Source organism: Aythya ferina (genome assembly GCF_964211825.1).
Source record: "Aythya ferina genome assembly, chromosome: 1".
Lineage (NCBI taxonomy): Eukaryota > Metazoa > Chordata > Aves > Anseriformes > Anatidae > Aythya > Aythya ferina.
Window position 1 is genome coordinate 160450628 of NC_140296.1, and position 13282 is coordinate 160463909.

General features: G+C 36.5%; 1 protein-coding gene across 3 annotated transcripts in view; it reads right to left on the minus strand.

Moving 5' to 3' along the window:
- CDK17 (cyclin dependent kinase 17) overlaps positions 1-13282 on the minus strand; it is a 95789-nt gene that overhangs the window by 33752 nt on the left and 48755 nt on the right. For all 3 annotated transcript variants that reach the window (XM_084496505.1, XM_084496507.1, XM_084496506.1), the window contains 2 exons: positions 11239-11403; positions 2494-2627 (listed from right to left, as the gene is read on the minus strand). In XM_084496505.1, coding sequence (XP_084352631.1) covers positions 2494-2627; positions 11239-11403 — 299 coding nt within the window. The remainder of the gene's footprint in view (positions 1-2493; positions 2628-11238; positions 11404-13282) is intronic.

Genomic DNA, 13282 nt, shown 5'->3' on the forward strand with positions numbered 1-13282 from the left:
AATCTGCAGAATTTAGAGGATTTTGAGCATTAAAAAAACCTCATTATATACAAAAAGTTGTTACAAATAAAGAGAACTATTCCAAGATTTCAGATTTACCTGATTTGTTTCTTTAAAAAAATAAAAATCAGGACTTCTTTCAATTCAGTAGAGAGAAACAAACATATATTAAGAAATGATACACAAAAGTTTTACTAAAGCAATGAATATTAGCCAAACTAAACACAAGGATGTAGTCCTTGTGACACATTTAGTATAATGCAGAGGAACAAGGAATATTGTTTTGCTGAGTTTATCCAACTTTGGATATTTTAATCCCATATATTTTGAAATGGATTTCAAATGTGATTAACGACTTCAACAGACTACAGCAAATAAAGGCTATGACACACTCTAATTTATTCCAACCTGTATGGGCAACATACAGCTGTAACTCATCCTAAATGGATATAAAGGGAATATGTCTAGAGATGACAGATCCCTACACACCAACAAAACAAAACTGAAATAACAGAAACTTCTCAACAAAGACCGTTTCCTTGTGTTATCCTGGGTGATAACACAAATCACCCAAGGCAGGCAAACAAGGAAGCAAGTGATCCCATTTGGTGAACAGCAAAACCAGGAAAACCAGGTTTTCCATGGATGTTCTTATTGAGACTCAACTCCTATGTGGATCCTGTGGTATTTTAAAAAAGGCTACATCTTTCCCAGTAGTAGATGCAGCAGATGCATTAGTAGTCTCTCCTGATTCAGAGCTTTTTTTTCCACAGAAATTAGTAGAAAATTAGCATCTGAGATTTCTATCCACCTGTCAAAACTGACTGAGAACGACCCACGGGAAAAATAGGATGAAGACAGACAGACAACGTAATCACTTAAGGTGTTTTTGATTAAGAAACTAGATAAAGTACACTGAAAAGATTATGATTAGAAAGGTATTTTAATAAAGGCTAGAAAGACTGTTACAGTTCTTTTTCTCTGGCATGCACAAACAGGTAAAAAACCCACCTATGCTACAAACCACTTCAAAGGAGTAAACTTCTGTCAACTAAAAAATACTATCAATGACAGTACAATTCACACTCAGAAGTAAGAGTGTTTTCAGACATATGCTTGAAAACTTATTTTAAAGGTCATCAAATCAACACTGAAGTGATTTGGGGGAAATGTTAAAGTTCTCACAGAACATACACAAATACCTGCCAAAAATTACTACTCTCATTGACTGTGCCTGTCAATGAAAAAAATAATGTTAATTTCAAGAATCAGAAACAAGCAGTTGGAATTTAGAGAAAAACGAGAAGATCAGCACTGAATAAACAAAACTGAAATAAAAAAAATCTGAAAGCCACTGAAAGAGTAATGCGCAAGATTCAAGATGACTTTTTTATTTTCTTAATGGAAGCATCCTGCATAAATTAATTGAATTAAATTAGGTCTCCCATGCAAAAAAGGTCCAATTTTAACAGTCTTTAGATTAAACTCAAGATTAATAGATGAACTCAGGAATTCCCAGACAAAGAAAAAACAGGTGCTGGAAAAGATATAAATAATTAATACAAATAATTCATAAGTTCTTGGAATTGGACCAGGATTACATGCTTGGAGTCTTGGAATTCCAACCATAATGGAGCGCCTCACAAATCAAAAATTTTTGGCATGCGCACCCTACTATAAGTTATTCAGATCTGCTTCTCCAATCCTGTATTTTGTATCATGCTTTGAAAGAAGATGTAAAATCTTGCAAACTATGCATAATGGTATATATGCTATAATGGAGCAACTGCAAAATTTTACATGCTTATGTAACAAAGGCATCATTATAATGTTAACTTCTACATACTCAAGAAACAGGGAAGTGTTCTGTTTTTCTTTGCCAAGGGAAACGACAACAAAGCAAGCACAAGGGTGGCTAGTATTCATAATGAGACTCATAAATAAAGGAAATTATGTGCACAGTTATTCATAAGGTACTTTTCCTCCTTTTGTTTACCATCCTGTAAAGTTCCGTTCATTAAAAAACAGGAAGAGAGAGAAAGGCTGAAGCAGTCAGGACCATCACTTCTCTGCAGTATTAGTTTTAGAAAGATCAGAAACCAGTTTTATGTAAAAAAAAAAAAAATAAAAGTATTATATATATATATATATATATATATACACACACACCACATTTTCTTCAACGTACTTGATGAGTTGCACAACATGTGAAGGAAAGGTATTCTAAACCTACCCTTATTAAACTCTTCATGAAAAAAGTTTCAAAACATATTTAGCTTTTCAAAACAAGCAGATCATCAACAACGCAAGATAATGGTCTGATTTGTGACAACTGGAGACAGACATTTAAGCACTACTATAATAATGCTCTCTACACTAAGGATGTCAGAACATTTAAAATTGATTGAGAAGACAACCAATTTTAAAGAACATCTAAAACAAATTCCATCTTTCTTGTCAATTTAAACAATCTTTGTGTGAGAAGTAAATTACCTCCATTGAGATTCGTCTGTGTATCCGATTTCTGAGACAAACACCAGTGGGAGACTGAACTTCATCAGATGATGTTCCAGAAGCTTGGTCACTTTCACCATCTGACCCCATTTTCAGATTTTCATGAACAATATCTTAAAAATAATCAAAAAGAAATAATGAAAACAATCAATCAATATTCCACTAAACAACTCTCTTGTACAGACAGAAAACTGTATCTATACTGTGCAGTAGTTTTTATATCAAAAGCTCATCCCAGCCATGGTAGTCCTGATACATTTATGCCTCACAAATTGCAAAATGAAAAGCATTACTTCATAAAATTCATATGCAAACTTCATTATCATTTTTCTTACTTGGTTTGCAGCAGAACTGAATTTTCCAAAACAGAAGACAGACAGTCAAATCCTAATTTTAATTCCTACAAGCCACCTTCCCCTCACGATTTCAGTTCCTGAACTCCCTCATTAACTCTTCTTGTTTTGCTGCTCTTGTATTAAGAAACTTGTGTTTGCAAAGGAAACCTGAGATTCACTGGAAAATATATAAAACATTAATGAGAATATTTAAGACTTTCAGACTACCTGATGCTAGACACGTAAATATATTTTCGGAAAATTAAAAACAAACAAACAAACAAAACACTGAAAAGTATAGATGTTATTTTCAGAATGTCAAATACAGAAATTGTAGGGGTAAAAACCACTGGCGTGTATGTGTGGAGGAACGGGACATATTCTGACTGCTTGAACAGAGGCCTCCAATGCACAAGTCAGTTCAGCAGAGGACCTGGGATTCAGTAAGAATTTAGTGATATTTATTATTTTATGGGGAAATATTAATAACACACAGCTTGAGTTACATGATACTGCAGGATCTTTACAAAAATTTAAACTAGTACTTTTAACACAATCCTGTAGATTCATCCACATAAAACAGTTTACACATGTTATATATGTACATATAAGTTACTTTTTAGCAGCACAGAATATTCCAGGACTTGGAAGACAAGTACTATAAAGAATGAAGAGAAGATCATGGTGGTGTCTTTAATAGCATAAAGATGCAAGTGAATTGCAAAAGCATTCACAATAGAATCACAGAATCACAGAAAGGAAATTGGTCATATAAGCAATTCACTCTAAAAAATGTTCCATCCTCACCTGTGAAATATCTGAGCTCCAAATTACTATACAGATTAAATACCGCTAGTATCTAACTCCACAGTCACTAGTGGGGTTCTGTGGGGCTCCATTTTAGGGGCATTTCTCTTTTAAAGTTTGCATAAATGACTTGGATGCAGAACTTGAAGGTATACTAAGTAAATTGGCAGATTACACTAAATTGGGAGGAACTGTTGACTCCCTGAAGGGTAAAGAGGCCTTGCTGAGAGATCCTGACAAATTAAGAGAGCTGGATAATCGCCAACAATATGAAGTTTAACAAGGGTAAGTGCCAGATTCTGCATCTGGAAAGGGGCAACCCTGGATGTTATGTACAGACTGAGGGACAAGATGCTGGATAGTAACTACACAGAAAGGGATTTGGGGTTTTGGTTGGTGGCAAGTTGAACATGAGCCAGCAGTGTGCCCTGGCAGCCAGAAGGACCAGCTGAACCCTGGCACGCATCAGGCATGGCATTGCCAGCTGGTCAAGGGAAGTGACTGTCCTGCTCTGCTCTGCGCTGGTGCACCCTCCTCACCTTGAGTACTGTGTGCAGTTTTGGGCACCACTGTATAAAAAAAAAGACATAAAACTATTTAAAAGCATTCAAAGGATGTCTGCAAAGATGGTGAAGGGTCTAGAGAACAAGGTATGTGTGGAGCAGCTGAAGTCACTTGTTTTGTTCAGCCCAGAGTAGAGCAGGCTGATGTCTCCATGAGACTTAGCTCAAGTCTCATGGAGTTTGAGAGGTGTCTGGACAAAGCTCTTAGACATATAGTTTAATACTTAGGTGGTCCTGTGTGAAGCCAGGAGTTGGACTCGATGATCCTTGTGGGTCCCTTCCAACTCAGCATATTCTATGATTCTGTGATAATTACACCTACAAAAGAGATGCTTCAAAAGACAAATTGCCTGACCTCTACTGTTTTTAGGTATTAAGCATGATCTTGTACAAGGTAAAAGAGAACATGAGAAACAACTAAAAAATTCCAGAACTCTACTCTGAAAAAACACTTATGTGAACAAAACATGCAGAGCTCAATTCAATCTTACCACCAGAATACCTGAGAATATTTAACATTTGCACAGAATTACAGCAATAAAAAGCAAAAAGAGAATGTGTAGGTTTCATCACTATCAGCAAGAAAGCAAGCTGGATTTTCAAGAAAAAAACCCTTCAGGCCAAAATTTGGTTATCAACACATCTTCTAAAATGTTTGTCTAGTTTAGCTCACATAGAACCATGTAGACTTCAAAGGACCAAATTCTTCCTTAGTACAAAGAATTTCCTTTTAGAGAAAACAGAATGGATATAAAAAGATTAACTCATAAGGTACTGGCAGCATTTTAAATCAAAAGTATTGTAATTAAATACACGAATTAAGTGAATATCCCATACACAAAGCAAAATTTTCAGCAGCAGTGTGGATCTAAACTGAATTTTGATTAAAAGACCACAACGCATCAGAATTTTGCCAGCAAGTCATGCTCAGATTTGGAATGAAAGGGAAAAAATAAACTGCATTTCTTGTGTAATAAGGAGCGATCTTCAGGTTTCAAACAATACAAATATTCATCAGTGCTTCTAAAGAAATGTTAGTGAACAAGAGGAAAAAGATTGTCAGAAAGTGATTTCCAAAGATCAGCTTTAACCTTAAACTAAGTAGACAAAATGTTACTTTTTGCCAAATCTCTGCAAGATCTCTCTCATTCTCTACAGAAACTCGATAGCTGTGTTTTTAAAGATCTGTAGCAAGCTGTACAAAATTGTTTTTAGTAATATAAAACCATTATTGAAAACATTATTTGCAGCAAGACTATTATCTCAGCATTATCGTATCTGGTACACAGCACATTCACCATATCAGTGATGCACATACACCCATAGGGCCTGATGGGATTCATCCCAGGGTACTCAAAGTGCTGCTTGATGTCATTGTGAGACCTCTCAATTATTTTTAAGCATTCTTGGGAATGAATCTGGAAAGGCCCCAGTTGACTGGAAGCTAGCAAATGCTGTCCTAATTTTCAAGAAGGGCAAAAAAGACGACCCTGGTACTGCCAGGCGACAGGCCTGCCAGTCTCACTTCAATGCCTGTTAAAATCATGGAGATTATTTTGGGAGTTATTGAAAAACACTAGGAAGACATTGTAGTTATTGGTCACAGCCAACACGGGTTCATGAGGGGGAAATCCTGATTACTGAACATAATTTCCTTTTATGACAAGGTTACCCATCTAGTTAACCAAAGGAAGCCAGTTGCTGTGATCTTTTTGGATTTCAGCAAAACTTGAATGGCCCCAAAGCCTGCTCGAGTTTAAGAAGCATTTGGATAAAACTCTCACACAAATGGTTTAATATTTAGGCAGTCCTGTGTGAAGCCAGGAATTGGATTCGGTGATCCTTGTGGGTCCCATCCCACTCAGGATATTCTATGATTCTATGAGTTCTTTAAAAACAATTCTTTTTAAAAGACTTTTCTGAGAGATGTTATCTGTTTTAGCAATTACAATTCTAAAGACTTTCCTTGTAAAATTAAGTGTAACAGCTGCTAGCTGTTGCTACCCAATCTATCTATCCTTGTGTTAGTCTAAGTCCACTGGTGAGGCCCCAAAGCCAGCTTTCTTTAGAGAAGCTAGACAAGAGACAGTTATCTAGGCAACCTCACAAAGTAGGATTCATGAAACTAAAGAGGTATTGTATTCTAAGCCATGAAGCAATTGCATCATTAAAAGAGAGAGAGAGAGAGAGAGAGGGCGAGAGAGAGAGAGACTGACACTTTCATGAAAGTAATCGTGACTGATACTGTCATACTTGTTATCTTGGAACACATGCTGTCCAATTCACAAAAGCCTATTTATTATGAAATTGCTGTAAAAAATACACTTCAAAATGCAACATCCACAACTACAAAGAGTACCCTAGTTGACAAAGATAATTCTACTAAAAAGAGTACCTATGCAATAATACAAAACTAGGGAATATTTCAAGAACCAGTAACACATAACCATACATTTGGAACAGATATTTTAGCTGTAAGGCCACTCTGCTCTTTACAAATCAGGAATGAGAAGACAAAGTGGGTCTGCCCCATTCAAGTCGAAAATATACTATTTCAAACTTAAACAAGATACGGTCAGTCTATCTTGAAAACTACAGTGATATGATTAATTTTGATATGTCTTGATAAGCTACATACTCACAACGGACCTAAAGATTTTAAGCAAGATATTGTTGGTACCATCCAAATAAATCTATCATTAAGCACATGCCTGAATTTCTGATAGGCTGATTACGCAACAGCTCCTATCTGTAAGAGTTTGCAAATGTTTTAATTATATTCCAAATAGGGATACTTTGAGCTTTTTAAAAATGTGTCCCTTTATTTTATTAAATTAAAAAGGTACTAGTAGAGCTTTATGTTCATTATTTTAATAGCGTAGGAACTGGAATGAGGCATTTTGATCATTTTATACTGCTGCATGATGATAATATTTAATTAAGCAATGATGAAAATCATGCAAATAATTCTTTAATTTCACCAAGCTTTTCTAAAGGCAAGTTCACCTGCACCAAAGCCAACCTGCATAGTCTTCAGAGGTTTTAATGGTTCAATAATTTATTGAATTGCTTTCACTGAATACCACAACCATTCTCTTATGAAGATGTTTATTTTAATGTAGTCTACATACCAAATTAAATACCCAGTATGGCTGTGTAATAAAAAGGTCTAGATGACTGCAATATAGCAACAAAATTATGGAAGTACATTTAAAAGAAAAGGTTGTCCTCATTTCAGTTGAGAGGAGTGCACCACAAAAGAAGTTAGTGAAGGGAACCTTCAGTGTAACAGATGAAAACTCCTCCAAATGAGCTAAAATAATACCCACTAATTAGTCAGTAGTGAGTCAGACTGCATGATCTTTCTATCTTATTTCCAATGATTATAAAATAAATAAATAAAAATCACAAGAATTGCATATTGGATTCCTTCAAGGAATTCTTTCCTAAAGCTTACTTTTCTATTAAGTGGCTAAATTTTATTACCAGTTTTACTAACAACTCAAATTGAGGAAGGCAATACTGAGAAATTGCCTTTGCTATTAACATGATTAAAATATAAAGCAGTATGGAAACATCAAATTGAAACAAAACATCTCCATAACTGTATCAACACAGCTAGCAAAAACAGATAAGCTGCTGCTGCTAGTAAAGATCACCAGGATGGTTAGCCTGAGATCCATGCCAGCCAGAGCTGGCTTTGGGTATTCCAAACACCTCTTCAATGTTCCCAGTAACATAAATATGGAACAAGGACAGTTAAGTCAGCCCTGCATTCAGCCAGATCAACTCCAAAATCAGTTTATTAATTCTGGCTCCATAATAGATAACAGCAGTTAAACGCTTCTGGAAGTGCAGCAATTTAGAAGCTATCCAGATATATGTGAGCTAAACAACTCAACATCCGTATCGGTGGCGTGGCTGTCACAGTTTGGCCTGAGAGTCTTCTACATTATTGAAAACTATCAAAATAACTGGAAACTAGATTAAAAAAAAAAAAAAGAAAGAATTACAACATGTTCAAGACAGACTTCTTAGAGATAAGCCAGAATTTTCTATCTTTACAAAACATTTTACAATACTTAAACTAACAGAAATGTTTTTTTCAGGCAGAAAATTCTAAAAATAATGTTTTACGATTTTACACATTACCACAACATCAGGAATTCATAATCAGTGCTCAGAAAACAAATACTCCTCCCAGGTATCACGACCAATTGTTATAATTTCATTCAAAAGCAAATCAGCCTGAGAATGCACTTGTGGGCAGGTCTTGTTTGTTTGTTTTAACCAATTAACCATCCTCTTACTGCCACCATTTCATGCTATTTCAAGGGTCTCTAATAGCAAGTTCCCACCACTGGACTAGAAGAAAAAATTGAAAGAAAATATGATGAAGGTACCAAAGGAAAAAAAAAACAACTTCATGTAGTGTGGGATATTTGACTATTTAATTTCTGATGTCATTATCCCAATGGAAAAAAAAAAATCAGCATCCTGCTGAGTAATAACCATTCCCATATGGTAGAAAGAGAGGGAGGAAAGATGCAAAGAAACAGTGGAGAGAACATAAGTAATTTTGCTTGTGCAGACAAATGCTACTATATAACATAGCTTAAATTTTCATCAGATAAGGAGGGGATAATAAAACAAAGAGCTTCCAAAGACTATTCCTTACAGAGAAAAAAGGAAAATAGATGATGAAAAAGATGTAAAAAACTCAGACTCAGAGAACCCTAACAAAGAATGCACCATAGCATTGCAGAACAGGTATCACTGCATTCAGAAGAAACAGAGGTGTTTTAGTGCACACTATTGAACACTACTTAATGAAATTACAAATTCTGCAGGAATCTGTAGCTATTTAACATATGGTATTGTAACACTTCCTACAGACTAAGACTTTCAAATTGTGTCAGGTAAACACACGAAATTTGATCACCTGAAAAACAAATTACATTATTTTGTATGGCTTATGCATTAGTATTTTTCAGGTTTGAAATACCACTGAGAAAATCAGAAAATAATTAAAAAGCAATATATATATATATATTGCTTTTTAATTATTTTTATATATTTTTAATTATTTATATATATATATATATATATATATATATATATAATATGTATATATATGTCCAACTCTTGACACTGCACAGGTCTACCCAAAAGTTCAGACCATGTGACTAAGTGCACAGTCCAATCTCTTCTTAAATTCAGACGGGCTCGGTGCAGTGACCACTTCCCTGGGGAGCCTGTTCCAGTGTGCAACCACCCTCTCTGTGAAGAACCCCCTCCTGACGTCCAGCCTAAATTTCCCCTGCCTCAGCTTAACCCCGTTCCCGCGGGTCCTGTCACTGGTGTTAATGGAGAAAAGGTCTCCTGCCTCTCGACACCCCCTTACGAGGAAGTTGTAGACTGTGATGAGGTCTCCCCTCAGCCTCCTCTTCTCCAGGCTGAACAGGCCCAGTGACCTCAGCCATTCTTCGTATGTCTTCCCCTCCAGGCCTTTCACCATCTTCGTAGCCCTCCTCTGGACACTCTCCAACAGTTTCATGTCCTTTTTATACTGTGGTGCCCAGAACTGCACACAGTACTCGAGGTGAGGCCGCACCAGCGCAGAGTAGAGCGGGACAATCACCTCCCTTGACCTATGATCCTTAAGGGTCCCTTCCAACTCAGGATATTCTATGATTCTAAGATTATATATAATATATATATATATTTAGGCAAAGCTCATTTGAAGTTATAGTGGAAGCTTGATGAGTTATTGGCAAACACGCATTTAAAAATGCTTAACATGTTTTAAAATGCAACATACAGGAATACAAAAGTATACATTTCTGCTGTTCCAGTACATATTTTATATACAGATGATTTGGCAAATAACCCATAAAACACTAAGTAGTCCTAAGCAGAGGTATCTTTACATACATTTAAAAAACAAAACAAACAAAAAAATTGTCTTCCTGTTAGATTATTGACAATTGTTACTCAAGCAAAGCTTGTCTAGGAAAAAAATGGAGGAGGGTAGGAGGAGAGTAATATATAAAACCTGAGTACCTGAGCAAAATCAGGAATTATCCTGTAGTCAAATCTATACACACATAAAAAACTGTTTTGTTGTGTGTGTGTGATAACAGCTGCAAAACTCTATTCAAGAGGACAGAATGTTGTTTTTTCTCCTTTTTCCTGGACTGAATGGTAACATAAACAGTAAAGCGGCAATGTTTTTAATGTAATAAGTGATATTACAGCAGAGGAGGATATAATTGGTTTGATGAGTATCTTCACTTGTAGCTTAATCTTGAGCAAGATCAGTTTAAATATCACACTTTGAAAGGAGGGCAAAAGACTGAAAAATTCATAAAATTCTAATTAAACCGGCTTGCTCTCATTTTCTAGTATCAATTAATTAAACATAATTTAAAATAACATAAAAGCAGGGTAAAACATTACCGGTGACTGGAGGCAGCAACATGACAAATTACTTGAAGCAGAAGACAAAACATATTTCTAACTCATTTGCCCAACAGAACTGCAAATATAGCTCAACACCACAACAAAAAGATAATTATAGTTGAGTGGTCTTATTTTATCACCGAAAAAAAGCAATTTTTCCCCCCGTATTACTGAGAAGTCTAAATAATACATCATGTATTTTTCAATTCCACACATAGGATGATTAACCTTTATTTTTCTCATACTCAGTTGTTGTAGTCCTCACCAATGCTTAACTGAGCCGGACATACAGGTTCCTTATAAGGCATTATGAGAGCATTTTGTAACTTGTCAAAAATTAATGGATGACTTCTGTAAGTTCTTATAATTGCTGTTCCTGAAAATCTTTAAGAGACATTTAGTACCTTAAAAAGAAGTTTCTCCAACAACCCCAGAAAAAAAAAATGTATTCCCAGAGATTTATTAAAGCATTACAGTAACTATATCTCTTGCTAAGAAACCATACAGATATTATTCTCATAGGAAAATGAGTTTAAACAAACAATATAGTATATTACCTAATCTGCTCCCATTTCTGGGCATTGCCATGAAAGAGCCGAGGCTGCCCCCTATGACGCTATGTGGTCTCCGTAAAGGGGGCTTCTTGAAAGATCCTGTGTATTGGTGGAGAAATGAGTGCATGCTGTGAGACGTTGGAGGCCTGCCATTCTTCACAATTGGTTCTACAATTCACAAGGATCAACATATTCATTCCCATAAGCAAGTAGGAGTGTCAGGAACATGCCAGAAGAAAAAAAAAAAAAAAAAGGAAAAAGAAAAAAGAAAAAAAAACAGTTACTATACAGGAAATCACCATTCTGGTAAGATTCTCTTTTATAGTAACAGTAGACCACAATACTACAGCCATTTCTCTATTAGCAAGTTAATGCAAAGCACAGCTTTAAATATTCCCCAAATTTCATTTTATTAAATTCTGTCACTCTACTACTGATCAGAAAAGCAGTCTGAATATAGAGTCTAAAAATGCAAATTAGCACAGAAAGTAGCTTTTAATATTATTTTTTTTTCTTCTGAATTAATACTTTCTCTGATTGCTCAATGTTTTATCTTTGCTATAATTTAAATAAACCAGCTGTTAGATCAACTCACGCAATGAGCAAATTCAACAGCACGCCTTTAGAAATACTCATGCTCTCACAATTCTTGAGGGTTACTAGCAGTGAGGTCCTGCTACTGGAAGTCCTTAGAAGGAAACGTACCTGTCGGTACACACCGCAGCGGTCATGCCGTAATTAAGGTGATTTATTATTCTGATAACCTTTAAGTATTTAAAACAGTTATTTTGGCTTTCCATCGGATTATGTCTCAAATGGGACTTGGACACATCAGCAGGATTGTAAGATTTGTTTCTATTATTATATAATTATTGATAAACACTTTCCAAGAGAGGAGCAACATTAGAAATGTTAAAACCCGCTACACAGCTGCATACATCAATGAAGCGTTCGCGTCCCCCCAGCCAGGCTGACTGCACGCGTGCACTAGCTGCGCTTCTGGAAGCAGGCTCTCCAAAAGCAGGGAGGCTCTTTAACCACAACAAGAAGCAGAACAGAAGACAGCTTGCATTGCTTGTCACAAAGCGGGACTGATCAGAGCCACTGATGAAGTCACTCATACAGGAGCTTAAAAAAGAAATACTGCCACTACGGAAAATGTGCACGGGGGAAAGGAAGCTACATACAAGCACTACCCCCATACGCTAGGGAAATGCCCAGAACCCAAGCATTGCAGATTAAATGTGCCAAAAGAACAGTTCAGTTTGTTTTTCCATCATCTGATTCGTGTTACACTTACAGATACAGCTTGTTTGGTGTTGCCTGGAGGACAGAAAAGCCAGCACCCCTGCACTGAGCAACTGCAGCGTGAGTGCAGCTGAGCGGAGCCTTGCCAGGCGCTTTTGGAGCTGCTGCTCTGAGGGCATGGCACAGCTGGGATCTGCTCACAGCTTCCCTCTGTGCTGTGACAGGGAGCAATCTGGGATGCTGTTTCATCACCCTGACTCATATTCGCACATGCAGGGATCCCAAAACCTTGCTTTTCCTTCCAAAATAAGAATACAGCTAGGAAACCTCATTTCACAGAAAGCAGAATTTCAGCGAGAAAGGAAAACAACAAACACCTCGTAACCTAAGCAAAACAGGGACTTGAAGGGAGCTCCTTTTCTCCCCCAGAACTCCCACACACGTACAAAAACCCTGGATATATTAGGGCCTGATAGTCTAAAACAAGAGGCAGAAGTACACAGACAGAAACACCCAAGGATAGGCCAGTGACTTTAAAAAGTAATTATGCAAGGATTTTTTGCATATAACATGAATAATAGATTAAGACAAAAATCATTTTAACCCAGCAGCTGTAGGAAACAAAATAAAAGCCAAAAAAAGGCTTCAGGCAGAAGGTAGAATTTGAAAGGACATGTCAGCACTGCTGTGATCCTGCCTGCAGCTTTCCATTAGCATCCTTCATAAACACAGCTTCAGAGGGGGGTGAATAAGAGGAAGACTACACCAGGCATCCGTGTACACGTACATGAAGAGTGAT